We start from the raw sequence: 22,578 nt of genomic DNA, 5'->3' as shown, positions 1-22,578 counted from the left end.
TAGCGTAACGGTGTGTTACAGAAGCAACATAATTCCGAGATCAGGCATGTGTATGAACACGTTGAGGAGTAATAGGAAGAGGAACCGCGGGTTTGTTCTGTGCCAGTTACAGCTGGAATTTCATATTGTTTTATGGTGCGTGTGACACCCCACCCACATGATGGGCATGTGGGTGGGGTGTCAGTAACACTCTTTTAACAGTCCGCTCCTGTTGAGGCCAGTTTTAGTTTTCTTTGCGCTGAAGGCAATTTGGCTTTTAATGATGGAGGAAGAAGTCAATTATTCCACAATGGTTTTCAAAACTGGTGCTTCACTAACAAAAGGTAAGTTACTCTCCTCCTTCATTCAAAAATGAATCACTGATAAGTCTGACTGTTTATATCTTTGTGAAGTTGCCTGATGAAAGAACGCTGCTCTGTTCACATCATATCATCCCGTTTTTATTTAAAAACAACAAAAAGATTATTTATCATTAAAATTCGGAAACATTCAAATCACTAGAAAGCACAACATTTCTATTTTATACGCCAAGTCATGAGCTCAGACTTATCTTTTTGAGTTTATCACATTGTTTGGCTTTATCATAAATGATGTGATAAAGCTAGTTTGAAAACTAGCACATGGCACACATGTCAGACTTGTTGGTATGAATCCCTGCATTCAGTCATTTGTGTCTTCTAGAAAAAATCCAGGACTCAACCATTTATTCTGAAGTTAAATCTAAAGCGCCTGCTGGTCCTCCTCCTGCACCTGGTAAGTTATAACGTTCATGCAGATATTACATGAGCAACAAAGCAAATTCATGCTTTAAACTTTCTGTATTTGACAATGACACAGCCTGAGAAAACAGACCAACACAAGTAATGCAAAAATACTGCAACCACCTGCAGAGACTAAGGCAAGTCTTGAGTAGTACAAAATCCATAGAGGCTGGGGTCTGTCACACCAGGCAACATCCCAGGTGCAGCCTGTGTAAAGATGCCCCTCAGACAATCCAGCACATAACTGCAGGGTGCAAGATGCTAGCAGGCGGGACATACATGGAACGCCATAACCCAGTGGTCGGCACAGTATAAGAGATAAGATAAACCTTTTTTAGTCCTCACATGGGAAATTTGTTGGGTCACGGCAGGAAGTGAACAGTGCAAAGTTACAAGCAGGAATAATTAAGAAAAACATGGAATAGAATAAAATAACATAGAATAAAATACTGTGTTATGTTGGAACAGATCCAGTGAGACTACAAACCAGTGGAGGCTAACCTAACGAACATAGTAGTGGTGGACAAGCAGTTCACTTTCAAAAGTGTTCATTTAACAGTTAAAGGAGTCAACACATATAGACACTTTTCTAGTGTCAGGTTTAAAACTCACTGTGTTAATTTAACAGTGGTGATTTTGCAGAGTGTGGTGTGTGAGGGGAAGGAGAAGGAAAGAAAAGGGGAATATAGAGCGACCTAAGAGATCAATGATATGCTTTAATGACACATGACTGCGCATTTTGTAATTCTGTGGGTTGTGTTGTTGTCAAACTCATCTCTATGAGTCCATTCGTTTAGTTATTTCTGTCTTCCAGAAAAAAACGAGGACCCAGCCATTTATTCTGAAGTTAAATCTAAAGCGCCAGCTGGTCCTCCTCCTGCACCTGGTAAGTTATAAAATCCCTTTTTCATCTTCACTAATTTAGCAGCAAAATGTTTTAGACCATCAGTGGAACAAATGTATTCACTACCTGTATGTCTTTGACAACATCTGACATGAACATCTGGTGCCTCAGTGGTCCTGAGAGGCTAACACAACAGAGCCTAAGAAAACAGACAACACACGAGCAAAGGAATGAGCTGCAGCATCACACAACAGTAAAAGTCCATGTGACAGTTTCTCATAATAATGACGTCAAATTTCTCATTAGAAGCAGAAGGCAAAGCAGCTGCATGCTCCAATTTCCGTCTACTGCTGGCATGTTTGGAGATCCTTTGTGTCCTCCTGCTGGTGGGCATCATCGCCATCATCTACAGTAAGTCTGAGTTCAGCACACCAAACTCTATTTAGTTTTAGTTTTATTTTGTTCTGGATTTTTGCATGTTTCCAGAGAGTGGGTTTGCTCGTTTCAGCTGTTTTTTTTTATTAGTTTCACTGTTTGTTTACCTTTCTTAATTATTATAATATGGAGGGTAATTAACAGGGGCAGATATTACAATACAAAGACAACACCATGTGAAAGCAGCTGAGTCACAAATTTGACCAAAAAATAGAAATAAAAAATAAATAAAGACAGTTTTCATCCTATTTTCAACTTTATTGTTACATTTAGTTCTCATGTTCTCCCAAAAGTCTAGCTTTCATTTTTATTTTAAGTAAATAAAATATTTTTATGCATTGATTTTCTAATTCTCTGTTTAGTGTTGGTTCTGCTCAACAGAATTTTACTTTGATATTTGGTGTTTTTAAACCATCAAAGGTTTGATGGTTTTGAGTTTTCAGTGCCAGCTGTTATGCAGTTTGCTTTACATCACGTTACATAATAAATGCCAGTAAAGATTTTTGAATTATTCTTGAAGATCTGATGTGTGATTTAAGTGTTAAGTTATTGTTTCTGAGCAGTCCACAATAACCTTACAGAACACTGCAGAACCTCATGTTATTTCTGAAGTTTTATGAACAAAAGGTGTATTATAATTATTGTTAGTAGTAGTAGTATTCCTGAGTAAATGAAACTTGGCTAATTTGGGGTGATTTTTAGGCTTGAAGTTACATAGTGAAGCTTTGTGAAAAGCTCGACCTGCTGCGTGAGTAACGACAGTGACATTAAAGAGTAAAAGAAGGAAGTAATGGTTCTATCCAGCCTAAAAAACCATATATGTGGTTTGTTTTGCTTCTCCAGGGCATTATAGGCATCATGTGATGTGGCAATGAAAAAAGAAAGGATTGGTTAGCTGCAAAAATGTGTGAACTCTGTGAAAACTTTTCACAACTCTGTGAAAATGACTGAAAATGCTAGTGTGGACGCAGAGCGTTTTCAGATGAAAAGGCCGTTTTCAAATCTATCTGGGCTACTGTGGACATAGCCTGAAATTCATCAAACCCATCCATCCACCCCATCCTCCTCCCTGTGCAAACCCTGTTAATTTCTAACACATATTTATTCCTACTTAGCTTCTGTCTTGATTTAATGGTTGTTTGTGGATCAGTTAGTTAAACGTACTCATTACATATTCACTGTATGTGGAAAAACCTTCAAAGCTGTTTATAAAGGTGGCTTAAAAAACAGAGATTAATTTTTCCCCGTATAACCTGAACCATTTATTTTTTTTAATCTCTTTCCCACTAAAATACAAAACTGCATTTTATTACTTGTTACTCGAGCTTTCTGTACCTCTAGTGCCTGGATTTTAATTTAAGGCTAATTTTCCTTTTTACTATTTATTACCTTCTACTGGTGGTTAAAAAAACATTTTATTATACATTCATGTTTTAGTGTGTTTGGTGTCTTCAGCTTTGTCTCACAATGAAGACAGGAAGAGGAGGCTTCTCTGTTAGGACTGGATGTGAACCCTCATTGGTCGGCTGTGATGATGAGTGCTGTGCTGTCTTCTCTCCTTCACAGTGAGTTTGCTATTTAAGGTACAGGCAGCAAACCTCAGTAACCTCACAGCAGAACATCAGCAGTTGGCCATGGAGAAGGAAATCTCAGACAATAAAACTCGGGAGCTGAGAAGACAGAGAGACAATCTCAACTGCACGCTGGAAGTCATCCTGAAGTTTGATAACTTTCCAGTAAAAGATTACTGTCCTAATAAACGTGAGTGCTTCATTGTGCTTGTCTCAGAAGTTAATAAGCTTCATATGTCAAAATTTTATTAGGAGCTGAAGATGATCAACAGTATGATAGAGTCATGAGAGTATGAACGGAGAATTTATGTGACAAATTTAAATAGAAAACCACAAAACAAGTAAGCGTGCAGGTTGGGAGAGATGATTTGAACTGGTCACAAAACCCAGGAAAAGAGTTATATTTGAGGTAAAGAGCCTCAAATATCATCTAAAATGTACAACAATTTATTTTGACTTTACCGCACATGGAATCTGTTCTCCTTTGAACTGACCTTCAACCCCTGCGCATCAGTTGGCAGTATGTCCCACATGTTTGTTACAATTCTCAGGAGTGAACGGCTCACCCAACATGCGATAACGCATAGATGCATATTTGCCACACCAAAACCAATAAAGCAAACCAGCACCTCACCGTCTTTTGCCTTTCTCTAAAACTAAGGATCTGTCCATTAAGTTTAAGGGAAGCTTAAGAATTTCTCATTAGCAAAATCAAGGAATCTCTGTGTTCTCATTGTTTCCAGAGAACGACTCATCAAAGCTACTTTAAAATGGAAAGTAGAAAAGAAAACAGTGTGAATCTTTTAGCTTTTTTGCTACATAATTTGATAATGTTGTTAATGAGCCTACGTTGAGTCTAGTTTCTAATCTCCTTGCAGAGTGCCAGCCATGCCGCAGTGGCTGGATCCTATTTAAGAACAAGTGCTACCTGTTTTACAATGAGAACGCCCCCTGGAAAACTTGGGAGGAAAGCCGAGTGTATTGCAAAGGCAAAGCTGCAGATCTGGTTGTTGTTGACGATCTCAAAGAGCAGGTGAGCTCTAACAACAAGACCACAGCACAATTACAGCCATGATATTTTCTTACATAACTGATGATAATTCATAAATGTCACTGAATGACGAATGATATGACCCACAGGAATTTCTCAGTAGTCACATAAAATCTTACTTTAGTAAATACCACGGATACTTTATTGGGTTACAGAAGACAGCAAATAACTGGGTCTGGATTGATGGACACAATGACACGCTGAGGTAAGAAAACTGTCTTACAGCTACAGAACAAAGTTACAGCAGTGGTGGGAATGACTGAATGATTAATGATAAAATAATATCGTGATTTATATGCCAATAATAATAATATTGGATAAAGTGATTTCAGTAAAAGAAGATGCATTATGAAAGAAATTATGCAGAAATAAAATATTTGGGATGTTTTTACACATGCTGACGTTCATGTCCTGCTTTTATAGTTACTGGATGAAGGAGATGTCAGACACTTCAGTCTCATATGTGCTGATCATCCCTGGGACGAATGCCACAAAAAGCTGGGTCGAAGCGAACGGTGACTTTCAGAACAAATTCATCTGTGAGATAGACGCCCTGCTTTTGTCCACTTAGTTCCAGCTGCCGTTCTCTGTGTGCTCTTCCACGTTGCCATCCATGCTCCAGATACTGTCTGCATTATTCGTTTCTCATCTTTATAATGGAGGATGGAGAACTTGTAGTTTTTCAGCTGCTGCAACTATTTATGAAAACAGACTTTGAGCAGACCAGTGTGTGTGTCGCCAAAAAGCAGAAATAATGCAACACTGTACTTTTACACCGCACAACATTGCATGTATTGATTACATAATTCATGTTGCAAGTTCCATCCCGTGTCAACCTCAACGCTGTCTCCATCTGTCTCTGTTGTAAAGTGACGGAGGTTCAAGGAAAAGTTGAAAGTTCAACTTTTGGGGTTTTGTTAATCATCTATTTAAAATAACAGCGTGATGCAGATGTTTTAAAGCCCTTTTTGATGGAAAGACAGTCACTGCACTTCACATGTTCAGCAGGCATATTTATCTTTTTAACTTTTTGATTCATCTAGGAAGAAATTTGAGATACAGTAACACTTTAAGGATTTTTCTGAGCCACCTTAGCAATGACAAAGGGTCGAGTCAACAAGATTTTTCGACCGTTTTGTTATTTTTAATAGTGAAGTGAGGATAGTGTTCAGCATCTGAACACTCACTGAGCTGTCAGTTTAAAGAAACATTTAAATCACAACCAACACTGATGTTGAAACTCAGGTAAATGAAGGTCGAACATATATTTAATTAATAAAATGATCCAAAAGATCATAAAAAGACACATTTATTCTACTATTCAGTTTTTTAATCTTTGGTGACTCGAACCAAGATATTTGGTTGGAATTGAAGGCAAAAGGGTCATTTATTGTTGTTACCATGGACGCATTCTTCTCACATCTTGATTAAAGGAACAGTTCACCCAAAAATCTTTTCCCCCTCTGGCCTGTAGTGCTATTTATCCATCTGGGTTAGAGTTGCCAGGTTTTCCAGATATCCACTGAAGACACATCTGCTTTCTCTTAAATACAGTGGGAGTACATGTGACTCACCTTGTGGTGCTGAAAAACATTTGAAAAACTCAGCAGTAATATCTCTTTTTAGAGATCACTCGTGGTTACTCAAGAAGGGAAACAAATTCCTTGTTTAGGCGTTTTAACGTAGGAACTATTTTATTTTCTATCATCTTCACAAAAAAGCTTACAGCTAATCAACATTACAGCTCAGGAAACAAGAATCTCATCAAAGTTTACATCTGTCACAAGTGTGTGCGTCTTGTCCCAGGAACATGCTGACACACCTGTCAGGTGACTAAAACTCTGCAAATGATCTACGCACATGAATATTTTCTAATTCCTACAAAAGATACAAACATGTTGTATATTTGTTTACTTTGTTGTTTAAAATGTTTATTTACGCAAAGACAATTTTAAATAAAAGAATCAAAAGTACAAAAGTCTGCTGAGTCTGATCATTTAATTTGCATATAAAACCAGCATGTGTCACAATACTCCGCGTCCTGCACCAGTACTGTAAAAACAGCTGGGGTCTCCGTCATGTTTACCTCCCAGAACAACTAAACTGACTCCAGCTACAATCGCTGAGGTTAGAAAAGCCACGTCTGGTTGTGATGGATTATTTAGGGCACATTTCATGTTATAAAGGCAATCTTTAAAAAAAAATCATCAACTTGTCTAAACAGCATCGGGCTTGTAATGCGCATCACCTGCTGGATGTAGTTAAAGATGTTTTCCAGTTTGCTGAAAACATCCAAAGTTCCTTTACAGTCCACGTTTAGACTGTAACTCACCGAGTTCCTCTAATATCGACTAAACAAAGCTAAACAGGAAGCACTCACATGAAACCTCAGCTGATTGTTTTTTTTAAACCACAATTTCACTTGTTTATTCTTGCTGGTCGACATTGATGATTCAGGTTTAGCACCACAGACGAGTACACTGGGAAGCACGTCCTCTTCAGACATGGAATTAGATTCCCAGTTAATCACACACTAGTCTTTAGACTTCTTCTTCTTCCTCTTCAGAGGAGGAGCCTCCTCATGTGTACACGTTTTGTCCTTTTTGCACTTTTTCCTTTTCTTCACTGACTCTGTGACGTCTGAGTCCTCCAGTCCTGTGTGATTTGATTGGCTAGGCTCCTTACAGTCACTGTCATTTTCCTTTGGGGGTTTAGAGGATTTCTTCTTCTTCTTGCCCTCGTCAGCATGCATCTCAGCAGTCACCTCCTCGCTCTCTGCAGCCGGTGAATGCGTCTCTTCGACTCTGTTCTCCTCCACTTTGTTCTTCTTCTTTTGCTTCTTCTTCTTCTTCTTGTGCGAATCATCTGCCTCACAGTTTTCTACATGGATCAAATCCTCATCAGTTCTTTCCTCGGGATCAGCGCTCTTCTTTTCCTTCTTCTTCTTTTTCTTTTTAGGTTGAACATCTGTTGTGGGAGTTTCACACACTCCATCACTACTCTTCTCATTCATTTTCATCTTTTTTCTGCTTGTCATCATCTCCTCCGGCGTCTCTAAACGGGAGGCTGGAGGAGGAGCACTTGCTGGTTGGTTCTTCTTTCCATACTTGGCCATGAACTCGGCCTCCTGCTGCTCCAGCCTGGCTAACTTGGCGCTCATGGTCAAGCCGTGCCTGGCTCCCCTAAAATAACAGAAGCACAGAAAACTGGGTTATGCTTTTTTACAGTTCTTTGATGTTTTTTATGTCTGTGAAGGTTCTCAGTCATCCAGGTCATCGTAGTTGCTTCAAGCAACTTAAAGAAGTCCAGACGCTTTTCTTTGCAAGCTCCTTTGACTTTGATGTTTTTTTCCATGTTGAATTCTACAAATCATATCATCTTACTTGTGAGCTGTGCGTCCTCCACAAACCTTCATAAGATCAGTGTCAGAAAGCCTGCAGAGAGTCAGACAGAAACCTCACGATGTAACTTATCAGATAAAAGGTCCGAATACAATTCCAAGTCTCAGTTGCTGATGAGATCAGATGTTGTGAATGTTAGTCTTACTTGGTGGTGCTGGACAGATCCATCCTCTGCTCATCCTCCTCATCAGAGCTGCTGCAGTCATCTGAGCTGGAGGCCTTCGGCTCTGGCTGCTCCTGACCAGACAGCAGCGTGGCAGACTGAAAGAAGAGCCAGCCGTTTGTTTGTTTGTGTGAATAAAATAAACTACATTTAAAAACACAATAAGCGTCCATGTCATGCACAAAAGTGTCGTAATGTCCCACTGTAAGGCCCGCTTTAGACTAATGTGGGGAAACTTTGCAGAGCCTACGATGTGAACTACATAAATGGCCGACGTCGTTGACGCTGTTTATGCTTTTGCTGTTACTGTGTGGTCGTGTCCCCGTGTTTTATAAGCCGTGCCAGACGGGTTCCTGCTCTTTGTTACGGTCAGTTTTTGGGGTGTGAACATTTTTACATTTCTTTGTACTTTCCTTCATGTCCTCTCAGTTTCTGCAATCGCACACGAACGCTACAACAAAGGTGGAGGTCGAGGCGACGACATACCTGCTGCTCGGTCAGATTTGGGGACCGCAGCATTGTTTTTGTAGCCATTTTGATTTTCCTGAACGAGACGCTCTCATGACTCATCGCGTAACGCCAGTGACCAGCAATGAGTGGCAAGCAGTGTGATGACTGAACTGCAGTAAGTACAACAAGAAGGGACATGCAGCTGAAAGACAGCAAACAATTACCTTGACAAAGCATCCATACAGCTTATCTTTAGCCAGTGTCGCTTTCCTCGGCTTTTTATTGGAGATCATCCCATCCTCTTCTTCTGCAGTCTTCTTCAGCTTAATCCCATTCTGCATCAGAAAACCAGGAAACACGTTAACGCTGTGTAAGTGAACAAACCAGCTGCTTCCACTCGGAGCCTGAATGGAACTGATGTGAACGTTAAACTGAGTCTGGGCCTTGTTGCAGCTTCCATCCACTCCTCAGAGGTGGTGCTCTGAAATGTCAAACTGCTCCTAAAATCCTGAAACTATTCTCACACTGAAAAAACAGCCGCACTCAGGTGGACGAGCTAAATAAATAAGTACGAGCAAAACCTAAAAAATAAAACAAATGAGCGACCTACTTGATCAGACTCCACCTGCAGGCTGGAGGAGGCTTTATTGAAGACATGATCCCACCAGTGGAAGGTGAACTGCTCCCCTTCTTTATGGCCAACCTTGCAGAAGAAATGTAAATGGCCCTCTCAGCTTAAACCTGTTTTAGCGTCAACACAAGCGTCTGCTGCATAAAGACGAACAGCACTTACTCCTCCTTTGTCACACTTCACTTTCACCTTGATGGCCTCCGATATGCCGTTTTCAGCTCGTCCCAGTCCTTTACCTGAGGAGAGAAAGCGCCGATCAGACTCCTGCACCTGAGCGCCGACCCTCACGAGCGCTGCTTTAATGTCTGAATGAAGAAGTTCAAAGTATGTTACCGTGCTCCCAGCCGTGGCGAAGGAGCTGCTGCTCCGCAAACTTCAAGCCACGACTTTTCTCTTGAACGACTTCTGCCATCTGCACACAGACACAGTTAAATGTAAGCAAACCCATTCAATTCTTTTTTTGTATTTCTGGACATTTGATAAATAAAAACCATGTTACACCTGAGTAACTTAAACCCTTAAAACAGTTAAGTATGCAGAGAAAACCTAGCGTGTGTTCTTAGTTGATTTCCTGCTGGGCTGAGATCATGGCTGTATGTTTGGATGCTCTCAGCACAGCATCCATGGTGTGATGCTGCAGGACTCCCTCTCCCACACTTCCTATCAGAAATAATATGTAATGTCTACCTACCTTTTAGGACTGGGCGATATATCGAGTTTTTAAATATATCAATATATTTTTATACGAGATAAGAGATGTGTGCCATAAAGTGCAAAATAAAGAATGTGTGAAACTGCGTCCCGCCCCGAAACAAACCACCTTACAGAACTCGTATACAGTATTTTTCGGGCTATAACCTTACATTAAAATGCTGTCATTTTCTCAAAGATTGACAGTATGACATGTATGAGTTCTCCTTACTGACCGCGAACCGATTTTATGTGCTACACGGCGCTCAGCAACCTGCCAAAAATGCTTTAGTACGACTTTGCTGAGCTACGAAACTGCACCGCTTGATGGTTTGTCGGAGCATTACGGCTAGCGTAGTCAGAAGCCTCGCGGAGTGATACGTACTGTGCTTCAACGTAATATTACCGTATTGTGTGTGTATAAGGACCATAAATGGCACCTGTAAGAGACACGGTTACAAAGAGGATTTCAAACTCCAGGCTGTCAGTCACGCAGTACAAGTTGGGAACAGAGCAGCTGTGAAATCTGTCTCTTTGTTATTATGCTCAGCGTCTGTTAGTTTACATTTCGACTGCACAATTGTGAGCTTTTTGTTATGCACAAAAACAACACTGTTTTCTTTTATTTATGGAGCATTATTATTTAATAAATGCTGATAATTTATTTCTGAGTAATTTTTTCATGTACATCTGCGCTGTATGTGAATAAAAGTGCCTGTGTGACATCTGGGACACAGCTTAGACTAAGAACTCTTTTTGTTCTTATTTAATGGCTTTAAAAAATATCGAGATATATATCGTGTATCGCCATCCAGCTAAAAAATATTATGATGTGAATTTTAGGCCATATCGCCCAGTCCTACTTCTTTTCCTCACTTGGTGTAAGACAAATCACCCACAGGAGAGGTGGAGGAGTGATGGAGAGAATAAATTAAGATTTTCAGGTAATGGTTGAAAAATAAATGGCACTCAGGGAGCAGGTCAGTCACAAACACACATCTGTATGTATTGTGACTGGTGAGTTTTACAGGGTCCTGTCTACTGTTCTTACTGTGCAACAGTTGCAGTGTTATGAATATAAAGACCCTAAAGGAGACGAGACCTTCCCTATTATTGCCCTTCAGCTCTGACTATCCCACCTCCCTCATAAAGAGGCTGATTGTGCTTTTTGTCCACAGCAAACATTTTCTTATTGCTTTTCTTAGTCAGTTCTTGTTTTCATTCGCAGATTTTACTTCATTAGTGATAACTTTTTTAAAAAGCTCCGATTTCTCATTTCCTAATAATTACACTGATTATCTGTGTTTTTGGAGACTTGGTGTATCGACGTATTTGATGGAGAGCAGCTTGACTCAACTCCGGTTTGAAACGTGCAACAGAAATAAAAGTTTGACTTTGTGTTTCTGACTGTTGATCTAAAGACTTTTCAAATGTTTTAAACATCCAATATATTTTAAAGGAATCGTTTTATCCACGATATTGAGACATGTCGCGCACGGTTAGCCTATAAAACCAGTCTGCTTCTCTTATAAGCTGCCGTGTAACTGCAGAGAGGTTTAAAGCAGATCTCAGGACCTGAGCAGGTTTAAGAGTGAAGTTAAAACTGGTGAATTTGCGCATTCTGGGATGCTAACTGAACCGGTTTCGCTCTTTACACTGGACGAGCTGATGCTAACAGCTAGCGTTAAACACCTGATGTTCACGGCCGTTTCTAGACCAATGTTTCCCGAACCTTCGGCGACACAACAGAAATAACAAGTCCACAAACCTCCGTTTGTTTCTGTCGAACTGTTTCACTGAAAAACGTGAGGACTGGAACCGTGCAGGAGCATCAGAGTGTAAACATGCGGTGCCAGCAGACCGCTGACATGACACCGGAAACACGTCACGGAAGGGAGGCGGTTAAACCCCCCTTTCCCAATAACTTTATTAACATGTGCATAAATTAAAGGAACCAAAACAAACAAACAAAAACCCAGTAATTGCTGTATTCACATCTGTTATATCACAGCACACAGAGACACATAATAAATGATGCATAAAAAATCAAACAAAAAATAGTTATAGTCTAATGTCTCTGTCACCACAAAATTTCATTAATCTTCTGTCCTCCATGTTCTTATGTATTCATGGCCACTTTGTCCCCTAAACATGTGGTTACACAGTTTACACAGTTTGTTTGAATGTACTTGTTATCAACAAGTGAAAATGACACCTGTGTATTTAAAATCAGAGTACCACACTGATGACAATGAAAAGATTATCCCAATGAATAAATTCATAGATAAATAAAACCAGTTCAATGAGGAAGTTCAGGAAACGCTATAATATCAGCATTTCATACATGGAAAAATAACAGAAAACGAGCCACATTAGATTAGAGATTAGATTAGATTAGATAGAACTTTATTAATCCCTCGGGTGGGTTCCTCTGGGAAATTTGATTTCCAAAAAAGCACAGCACCGACAGAAGTTACAGAGTTACAGAATATTATATATATATATATATATATATATATATATATATATATATATATATATATATATATATATACACACACATACATATATATATATATATACAATACACACACACACATATATAAATACAGAGACAATATAAATAAAATATACGAAGGGGATAAATAGAATAAATAGGAATAAAAATAAAAATACAAGTGAATTGCACATTTCAAGTATTGAGTCTATTGCACCGTTGACTATTTACAAAAGTATTGCACAAAAGGTATTGCACAGTGAGGTGAAGAGGCACATGGAAGTACAAATGTAACCATTTTATTACAAAATCAAATCAGTTCAGTGCTTCTAGGATTTTAAGCTTAATTTAATTTAAATTTGTATTCTCTCTCTCTCTGTGTGTGTGTGTGTGTGTGTGTGTGTGTGTGTGTGTGTGTGTGTGTGTGTGTGTGTGTGTGTGTGTGTGTGTGTGTGTGTGTGTGTGTGTGGCCTTTCAAACAACGTCATGCAGGGTTGATGTTTTTAATGACTGACTCTGTGTCAGTAGGTGGCAGCATTACATACCAGAAAGAATAAGAAAACAATCAATTGTTAAGCCTGGGGTGGTGCAAATGTGTTCTCTTACTGACATTAAAAATGAGACATATTTTAAGAATTGGTATTAATACAGATGTTTTTCCAGGTTTATTCCTGCACACAGAGGAAAAACTGACTAATGGCTGCACTCCTTTCTGATGAATACGTTTTTTAAAGAAGAATTAACAATTCAAGATCTCCCTATATGAGATTAACTTGTCAAAATACCCCAAACCATGCACTGTGCATTTACTATATTACTGATAATAATTTCAGATAGTCCTTTTTTCTCTGGGAGGACTCAAAATTCCAAATAAAGATTTTTTTTTTACTCTACACAGTGCTTTTTGCCTCTCTCTACATACAAACTGATCAACACTGACTCTTTAGATATCATATTTCAACCAGCAGCTGAAACTTAACCATAAAACTGACAGAGATCATCAGCTGCAGTTGGTAGTAGCATGTTTTCAGGATGAAGAAACCGAATTGACTTGAATGTTGGGAATGGTGTTTGCCGGGTGTAACAGGCAGTTACGCCCAGGATTGCTTCACATCAGCAGATGTTTGCGTTCCTCAGATACCTTAGCGACACTTAAATGATGTCGGCCATCCATCAGTGTCCACTCTGTGGGACGGCAGGAAACAATTTTATTTAGCCTCTGCACTGGTTTCCTCACAGTGAGGATGTTTGTTCCAACAGGCCTCCATCCATGAGCTGTTTATCTGTGTCAGCACCCAGCAGGAGGGAAACAGGCATCCTGAACACTCTGGTTATCAGCTGGCCTACTGTTTGGGGAGCAGGAGGCTATTACACAGCTGTCTGTGAGAGACTGGTGCAGACTGGTGAAGAAAGAGAAGACACATGACTAAAAGTCTGTAGACAATAGCTCTGGTAGTTGACTGGGAGTAAACCCCTGCAGACAGCGATGTGACCAGTGTGGAGTGAATCTGACTGAGAATCATATGAGTCAAGCCCTGCTGGCCATTAGAAAGAGTTCAGGATTCAAACACCTGAAGCCTTTTTTATAGTACTGCATTTGTGTTTGTTTGCAATGGTATTGCTTATGCAGAAAGATACACAAAGATTCTCCAAAAATCAGCAGTAAAGAGAAAGAGCACAGAGACGATTGGTAGTTTTAGTGAAGGAGAGCATGCAGAGGGTTGGTGTGACGGGCAGGATGTCAGGGATTGGGTGAAATCTGCTGTGGTGACCCCCAAAAGATAGAAGTCAAAAGTAGAAGAAAAAGGAAGGAGAGAATTCAACTCAGCATTTATTGTTTGACTTCAAGCTAAAGAAACTTACCTTTTAATCTGTTTTGTACTTTTTAATGCTTTTTATATGTTTACACATTTATTTGCAAATGTATCTATTTTGTACATATTTATGTATTAATATATTTGTGCAGATTGTAACTTTACACTGTAAGTATAAATTGTTTCTATGTTCACTGTACCACATGTTCAACACATAAAAGAAACAAATCTGTTTATAATTGTTCAGGTGCTTTCTTTTTCGTCACATGTAACCATTAACCGTGGTTATATGATGCGCACACAGGAATTTATTAACCATCAAATACTGCAGAAGGAACTGATCAGTCACACAGTATTTATAGAGGATGGATGAACATCCTGGCTCTCAAAAGTGAAGCCAGTCCTGATGACTAGATTTATTACACTGCAGATCTTATTTATGTTATTTACAAAACAGTTTGGCAAATGTGTAATTTCTTTCATATACAATGCTAGAGACTTGCACGTACAGCTAAACGGCTTGTGAATGTGGTTTCCTCACAGCAGACAGAAACTCTTAGTCTGATTCTTTTCAAAATGCAAAACAAACAAGGCAGTGACTTCTTGGACTTTCAGTTTCAGTTTATTCACAGGCAGACAGGGATACTGAAGAATATACCATATGAATGAGTAAATGTCACAAACTGCCTGTTCATCATTGATGTGCAGAGTCTATATATGCTGTACCACTAGGGGGCAGTGTGACAAACAACCAGTCTTGCCTGTGCTGTAGTTGGTCATTCAGTCAGCTGTGGAGAAGAGCAAACTGTAAACTGAAGGTTAAAACAATGATGTGTGTCCACTGCAGCCACTGTCAGTGCTTTTCATGCTGTCAGTCTGACATCTCCATCATCAGCATCCTCAGTATAATCTATACATAATCCATCCGCTGCACATCTGGAAAGCTATCGACTTTATATTAATTATAAAACAAACACTCTTTTTTTTCTTTTACAATAGTTGCCAACATTTTGGGAGAGGTAGATTTATTACATCGAAAATCTTATTTATGTTTTTTATATAACATATTGGTCAATGTGTAATTTCTTTCATATACAATTCTAGAGACTTGCACGTACAGCCAAAGGGTTTGTGAAGGTGGCAGCAGACAGAAGCTCTTAGTTTGATTTTCTTTTTAAAATTCAGAAAACAAACAAAGCAGTGACTTCTTGGACTTTCAGTTTCAGTTCATTCACAGGGAGTCAGAGATACTGAAGAATATACCATATGAATGAGTACATGTGACAAACTGCTTGGTTTCTGTTTCTAGGCTCTTTTGTCCGATCACACCAAGTGTTAGCGAGAGCTTTTAACTCTTCATACTGCCATCTAACTATAGTGACTTCTGGGAAACCATAAAACTGACATGGCAGCATCTTGGGTGACGTCACTGGGTTTAGGTTCATCATCTGTATACAGTCTATGTGTGAAAAGCAAAAATGGCTAATGATCATTTCTATTGTGTGTTTCTGAACAATGAGAAAATCTCGGAGCAGATTTCGTGAAGAATTGACACTTGCCCCCGGATGTTAGATCAACAGACTCAATCCTTCATGGATCAATTCACATATTTTAGACTATTTCTGGATTTTTGTCATCTGTCGTGCACCAGCTGAAACTTCATAAGACCCCTGCCCCCGACCTTGTTCATTTTGTTTCCACGTTTTCACTATCTTTGCTGCCTGCTGAAACTCTTCTGATTTCAACAACGATCTATCTGAGCTGTATTTTCCACCTGCACACTCACTCTAAACTTACTTTTTTTTCCAGGTATTATCCCTCTGGAGCGCTTATTCCTGAAAATTTCCAAAACACACACACTTACACATCAAGGTCTGGAGGCCCACCGAAGGCAAAAACAACTCCCAGTCTCCCTGCAGACCTCCCCCCCTCTCTCCTAAACCTCCTTTCTGCTCTATCCCTCCTTCTCTTCCCTCCTCCTCTCTCGGTCCCCTCGCTGTCACAGTTTTTCCACTTTCCTTGGCTCCACTTTACGACCCTCCCTCGTTTGGAAGAAACTGCTCTCGTTATTTTTTCTCTCTCTCACTTGTGAATGTTTATCCGGCTTGAAGATTTTTCTAAGTGTATGGGCTCTAAAGCAAACGCCGTTTTTCTTCACAGTTTCGTCCTCGGAAGTCGCTTTTTAGGTGAAATATTTCAGCTGCAGAGAGTCTGCGTGTTCCTGGATGCCAAGGTGAGTAACAGGCTGTCAGCGAGATAACAAACAAACAAACAAACAAACAAACATAAACTAAACAAAACAAATATAATTTATTGCTTATTGACCTGTCAATGAATGCACCTTTGTTTAATTGCTTACTCGTACACGTAGCGTGTAGGCATGTGCTGTTATTGCACCCCAGACGGCGAAAACGTCAGTTAATCTCATGAAATAAAAAAAGGATAAATTAAATATGATTCATTCAGTTAAATACCGATTATAGATCACTATAATTTAAGAATATAATATTCGTGGAGTCTTACTTTTGGTACTTCATTTTCAGACAATACGTACTTACTTTTACTGGTCGTGTTTTCATTTATTCATGTTTCTGAACGTGTCTTTACATTTCTTTGAATACTTCGGCTGCCACTGCTTTCATCAGATAATGTGCATCAATATTCAATAAAATCCCCCGTAAATCTGCAGACGACCACTTTCATACTGCTACATTACAACATAATACACATGTGAACATTATTAGTGAACTTGTCCTCTAAATAAGATTTCACGTTTCTGTGTCCTGAATGTATTTTCTATGTTGAATCATAATCACCAACAGTAAAGTCGTCTGTTGGGTACCATGAAGGTGTTGGAGCTGAATTATGTGGTTGCTGTTGCGGTTGATTTGAAATCACATTTTTACATTTTTGTCTTCATTCATGTGAAATGCATCGTGTACACTTAGCTTTGAAAACTATACTGGAACAATCTACTCAAACTTGTGATTGATTATTAGACATAAAATACCTTTGAAGGTCCACATTTGTTGGTCAATATTTGTAGCACAAGATGAAATATGAAAAGGCAGCCTGTGTTTAACCAGATATATAAAGAAAAAATTGGATTTTAAAGTCTAACTGTGTATTAAAGTTGAATGAGAAGCATTTAATTGATCCTGACGAGTCCCATTCTGTATCTTTATTGTAAACCAGTGATTGCTGTAACCTCAGACTGTTAAGGTTCTGAGTTCAAACCCCAGGAAATCTCAGGAAGGCTTGAACCCAGAACTGGATGTGTGTCCAAAAACATCAATGTTAAATGTTGAGACAGATGAGGAGTAGGACAAGTAGGACAAGAATAATCAGAAAAGATTATTCTTGTCCTACTTACAAACTGTCAATTCAGTTCAATTCAATTTTATTTAACAGCGCCAAATCACAGCAACAGTCGCCTCAAGGCAGATAGACAATAATACACAGAGAAAAACCCAACAATCACATGAGGAAACACTTTGGTGACAGTGGGAAGGAAAAACTCCCTTTTAACAGGAAGAAACCTCCAGCAGTCATGTCACATAACATCTGTCACATATTAGTCATACTTTTTTCTTTTTTAATTAAAGCACTTGTTTAAATGAACTCCTGCCGTTGTGTCACCGCTTCGTGCACTTGCACACTTTTCCTCCCGGGTGTGTTTTTTTTTCTTGGCGTCTCTGCCTCTGCTTTGAAAACGTTTCCAACTACTATCAAGAGACAGCGTGACTCAAAAAAGCTCTGCTCGTCTGGCATGTTTCCTCCATCAATTCATGGCAAAGGAAGTTGCTGGGAGTAGTTCTGCTCTTTTCTCATCTTCCTCTGTTCTGTTTGATCTTCATTAAGCCGTTCAGGTTTCATCCCTGTTCTGGAGCACCTCTGGGTCACAGAGGAGCCGTGATTCAAGCCAGTGAAACGTGGCGGCAAGGTGGCTGCAGCCAGTAGTGCTGCGTGTGTGTACAGCGCACACATCCTGATGTGATGGTGTGTGAGTCAGCGTTCGTGTCCTGTTAGTGAAGTTAATCAGATGAGGCAGATGGAGTGTTTTCTCTGCAGATGTGAGCGGGTGCAGTGGATTGTTTCTCTTTTTTTGGGCATGTGTGAAGTCAGTAACACAATAATGGATGTTTATAGCACTCTGATATGAAAGAGCGCGTTGATTAAAAGGAGTTTGATTACACTGAAAAGGAGAGAGTGCAGCACATTTCGGGAGGGCGGGAGACGAGGGGGTCACTAGCTGAGCCGCTGGATTAAAGAGAAACCAGTGTAGAAACCTGGCTTGATGACAAATTGACATGTTTATAGTTTAGAGCTTTGAAATGTTGAACTCCTGCACATGCATGTGCACTGTTTTGGAAACAAAATGCACGTTTCCTTTCCTCTGTGGAGATGTAAAATCACCGTAAATCACCGTAAATCCAGCAGTTAATGTCTGTGACTTGTGAATGAAAAGCTTTTTGATTAAGGGGCCCTGACATCTTTCGACTCATAAACATCTGCATGGAAGGCGAGATATGATTAACTATCAGAGTAAATCTCAGCCACCTGGTCTGGACTCCTGACCTCACATCTGCTCTGGCAACTGAAACACCTCAGGAAGTCTCTGACTGCAGACTGAACTTTGTGTGTCTACAAATATTCCTAAAAGCTCATTTTTAAAGCTCATATTTAATCAATAAGTTATATTCTGGCTGTTAAAAACGAACTGAAATGGGGCGTCTTTGTTTTCCGTCAGTGCCCTCATATGGAATCCTCATTGGTTGACAGAGTGTCTGCCCTCTTGCAGACTGTTTCGGCTATCAGTGGCATAATAGTGACCCATTTTTTCTCTCTGGTCAACCAACAAAAATCGCCTCCAGTCTGACAGCTGGAGATCCGGCTGACTGAACATCTGTTTGTCCAGGAGAGGACTTGATTTCAGGCAGGCTATTGGATTTGTTTTGGTTAGAGATGACACCGGCTAGAGACACAAAGAGATGAAGTGGAACTGGAGAAAAAAGGGCTCAGTTTAAGTTACTGGATCCCCCGGTGCTTGGGCTTTTCTAAAATTTATTGTGCGACTGCATGGGGCAGCCAGAGTGTCTGCACATTGTCTTTTGAATGTCACTCCTTTTCTTGACAAAGTCATCCCTGATGGCCACACAGCACAATGTAACATCACAGTCTGAAGGCTTTGTTTACATTATCCATCGAAGCACGGCTGCTGCCATATAGAGTTACGTGCACGCTCGCAGATTAGTCTTTTGCACACTGATGCCATCTTCAGGAGTTATGCCCTGACTTTACCTGGGCTTATATGAAATATATCTCAACATCACACAACATTTACTGCAGATATTTGTAGGTGTGACTCTTTACACTGGGTGTAGTGGACTCATGAGGTGATTTAATAATATCGTAATGGCTCTCACTGCGATGTACGCCTTAAGGAGAAACTTCTGTGGCTGCGAAAAAAAAGAAAGTGCTACAAACGAGTTCGTCCTCTAGAGTCGGGCTCCAAAAGTGAGTCAGTCCTCGTAAACTTCCATTGCCCAACTTTACAGTAGAAATAATATGTCTGCAGACTGGTGCAATGTTGTGTTTGCGCATATTAGAAAACTAAGCAGTGGGCTGCTCACTTTATTCTCTAGTCCACTGATAACACTTTGATTACTTTCCATATCTGCAAGTCTTCTTGGGTCAAAGGGATGTAAACGTGACGTTGAGATTTCGTGTGTCTGTCTGTTGTCTTTGACTGGTCTGCTGAGATTTCAGATTACAATACAACAAATACGCTTGCGCCTGCTGTGCTATCTCCAGCTGTCTGTAACAGAGAATCGAGGCTTAAGTCTGCATTTCACTAGCAACACTTAGTCTCTAATTTCATAAAGGCAGATGTCAAAGTGAAGGTTTGAAATGGTTGACATCATGGCCATCAGAACATTGCAAGTTATGAACTTAACTGTGGATTTGTTAGGCTTAATAAATGATGCCAGTGGAACAGCGGTGGGTGCTGTGTTGGTGCAAACCACCAATAATGGGAAATTTTAGTGTCAGGATGATGACCAGGACCAGTTTCTGTGGTCAGAAGTGGTTGAAAATAGCTTCTTCAGAGCGGATTTGTTCTGAATTTTGAAACTTTCAAACTAAAGAAGTTTTCTTCTAATTCATTATTGATTAACTGAATTCTTTTTTTCATGTCTTGCTGAATAATTTCCATTATGCCTCGCATTTTTATTACTGGGAAGTCAATTCATTATAACATTATTTTAATACTACATTTTTCACTCAAGCAGTTCCAGAGATTGAGGTTAAATACGTTCACATAAATCATTAAAAGCACCGTCTATGATTATGTTAAATCACTATTCTACTCATGCTCTCCCTTTTACGCACTGGCGACAGAGTCTTCCCTATTAAAGTTCAGAAGATGTAAAAAGTGGCCTGTATGAACTTCAAAAAGTTATTTTTGATGTAAAAATAGTCGTCAGGAAAACGACAAAGAGCAAAGGGAATTCAAAAGAAGGTGACGCTGGTTGAATATTCCTACCACAGGCTTATATAAGGCTCTCAACCCCATGTGCTCTGCAGCCGTGCAAATAATTTGGAGCAGATTGGAGCGCGGCCCTCCAGCTCAGGGGGTTTGGGTCGCTCGCTCTGCTCTGGCACCGGAACAGCTTCATTGGGCCTCGGCTCAAATAACCAGTTATAAAAAGTAGAGGTCGAAGGGTTTGGAGCTGGAAATGAAGGAGGAGCCAGGGGCGGGTTGATGGAGTGACCACAGACTACTTGTACTGTGGTGAGGGTCTTCCCTGAAGTTGCTTATGTCGGTGGTTGTTCTGGGTGGTGGGTGGAGCAGCCGTGGAGACATTGTTCATTAAGACTTCGTGGGCTTTTGCTGGTGTCTGTGTCTTTGTAGGACGGCTGGAACCAAGTGAAATTTGAGATGTAGAATTAGAAGAAATATGGTACCAAGTTCACAGCCCAGGAGGCTTCTCGCTCTTTGTCTCCACCACTGTGATGAAAACGAGGTTATGTTTTTGTTATTGTTTGTTTTCATAGCCGCTGAAATCAGCCGTGCGGATGGCAGACAGTGTTTATTTTGTCAGCCATAAGAGAAAATATGACTTAACCATGCAAGATGAGAGGTTTGCATGTGAAAAACAAATGGCCTTTATGTCATGCTTGGCACCACGTGGACATGAACTGCTAGAACTCTCGATGCTTTTCCTGAGTTCAAACCCAGATCCACTCCACCAGCTGCGTTAAGCTCCGAGTCGTCCATCTTGCGCTTTATGAGAGACGTATTTTCTTCTTTTTGTCTACTTTGTTTTTTTCAGGCCACTTCTGAAATACAAACCTAGGCCCCAAAATAGACAAGATGACAGATTATCAGCATACCCATTATTCAAAACAACACGAGCTCTGTGTGGAAAAAAGAGTTCTTTGTGGGGAAAAAGGACACTTAGAAGCCAAGTGGCGCTTGCTGTTGGAAAATGCGAGAGCAGCAGGTCTGATAACACCTTTCAAGGATTCTCTTTTATGTGTCGCACTTTTTTCTAACCCCAATTTATTTTGTTTACATGCCGGAGGAAGCGAACATAGAGATGCAGCCCTGGATGTACAAGATGTTTCCTATCTGCTTCCTATTGTTTGTCCCTGTTTTCATTCCTGTGGTGCTCTGCCATAATGAGTGAAGACAGAGCAGAGGCAGAGTGGACCTGTGGGGCTTCTTTTGCCCTGTGCATGAAAATCTAAGAGCTGGAGAGCTGAAGTTATTAGCTGCAGACAGATGATAATGAACCAGAGATTTGTAGTCAGTTAAAAAGTAATAAGAAAAGCATGCTATCTTCAAAGACATAATAATCAGTAAAGTGCTGACAAGATACTCAGCGGTAGCTTTTGAGTTTGCAGTGTGTTAACCACAAAAGTGGTCTCTTGGCTTGCTCGTTAATTGGTAAATAGTTGAAACTAATTTCCAGCAGTAGTTGAAAAGCCTGGAGAATCCTCACTGTGATGGAAAAAAAAACCCTCAGTGACTCACAGACAACCTGCTGTGTTTCCTGCTGCTTCTGTTTGCCTCTGGGCATCCCGAAAAAGAAAAAGTGTTAACAGTTTCCCTCGACTTGGTTTCCTCCAGTCGTGAACATCATCACAAGATGACAGGCTCCTGCACCTCTCTCCCTCCTGCCATCCTCAGTGTTTGCCCTCCCACGGTGTTGTTTGCCCAGGATGTCCTGTGCGGTGGCTTGACTCTGGCTCTTGTCTCCTCTTTG

The 22,578-nt window shown here is 40.1% G+C and overlaps 3 protein-coding genes across 3 annotated transcripts in view; 2 read left to right on the top strand and 1 right to left on the bottom strand.

The window, feature by feature from the left end:
* Positions 1 to 5,270, top strand: part of LOC308406064 (natural killer cells antigen CD94-like) — a gene marked incomplete at its 5' end in the record, with an annotated part of 5,381 nt that extends 111 nt beyond the window's left edge. Inside the window, 5 exons of the mRNA XM_080896866.1 lie at positions 1,912 to 2,016; positions 3,607 to 3,801; positions 4,490 to 4,644; positions 4,752 to 4,867; positions 5,086 to 5,270. Of these exons, the coding sequence (XP_080752992.1) occupies positions 1,912 to 2,016; positions 3,607 to 3,801; positions 4,490 to 4,644; positions 4,752 to 4,867; positions 5,086 to 5,233 (719 nt within the window). The 3' untranslated portion in view covers positions 5,234 to 5,270. The remainder of the gene's footprint in view (positions 1 to 1,911; positions 2,017 to 3,606; positions 3,802 to 4,489; positions 4,645 to 4,751; positions 4,868 to 5,085) is intronic.
* Positions 5,271 to 6,645: 1,375 nt separating this feature from the next.
* Positions 6,646 to 11,895, bottom strand: gpatch4 (G patch domain containing 4). The gene is made up of 8 exons (XM_080895622.1): positions 11,766 to 11,895; positions 9,641 to 9,719; positions 9,470 to 9,543; positions 9,287 to 9,379; positions 8,901 to 9,011; positions 8,209 to 8,324; positions 8,046 to 8,096; positions 6,646 to 7,844 (listed from the first exon to the last, which is right to left on the bottom strand). Exons 2-8 carry the CDS (start codon positions 9,717 to 9,719, stop codon positions 7,196 to 7,198), a joined length of 1,173 nt encoding a protein of 390 aa, XP_080751748.1. The 5' UTR covers positions 11,766 to 11,895; the 3' UTR covers positions 6,646 to 7,195.
* Positions 11,896 to 16,287: 4,392 nt separating this feature from the next.
* Positions 16,288 to 22,578, top strand: part of pear1 (platelet endothelial aggregation receptor 1) — a 61,990-nt gene continuing 55,699 nt past the window's right edge. Inside the window, exon 1 of the mRNA XM_080895817.1 lies at positions 16,288 to 16,541. Within this exon, the coding sequence (XP_080751943.1) occupies positions 16,534 to 16,541 (8 nt within the window). The 5' untranslated portion in view covers positions 16,288 to 16,533. The remainder of the gene's footprint in view (positions 16,542 to 22,578) is intronic.

This window comes from Rhamphochromis sp. 'chilingali', assembly GCF_963969265.1.
Source record: "Rhamphochromis sp. 'chilingali' genome assembly, chromosome: 11".
Classification (NCBI taxonomy): Eukaryota; Metazoa; Chordata; class Actinopteri; order Cichliformes; family Cichlidae; genus Rhamphochromis; species Rhamphochromis sp. 'chilingali'.
Note: the sequence above shows the minus strand (reverse complement) of the source record. Positions and strands in the feature narration are given on the sequence as shown.

What these genes read in the sequence shown, in the direction of transcription:
- gpatch4 (XM_080895622.1), bottom strand. Translation starts at nt 9,719, where the DNA reads ATGGCAGAAGTCGTTCAAGAGAAAAGTCGTGGCTTGAAGTTTGCGGAG. An exon ending in TCGCCACGGCTGGGAGCACG is followed by an intron (nt 9,544 to 9,640) that starts GTAACATACTTT and finishes TTCTCTCCTCAG; the next exon opens with GTAAAGGACTGGGACGAGCT. An exon ending in GGAGGACGCACAGCTCACAA is followed by an intron (nt 7,845 to 8,045) that starts GTAAGATGATAT and finishes CTGTTATTTTAG; the next exon opens with GGGAGCCAGGCACGGCTTGA.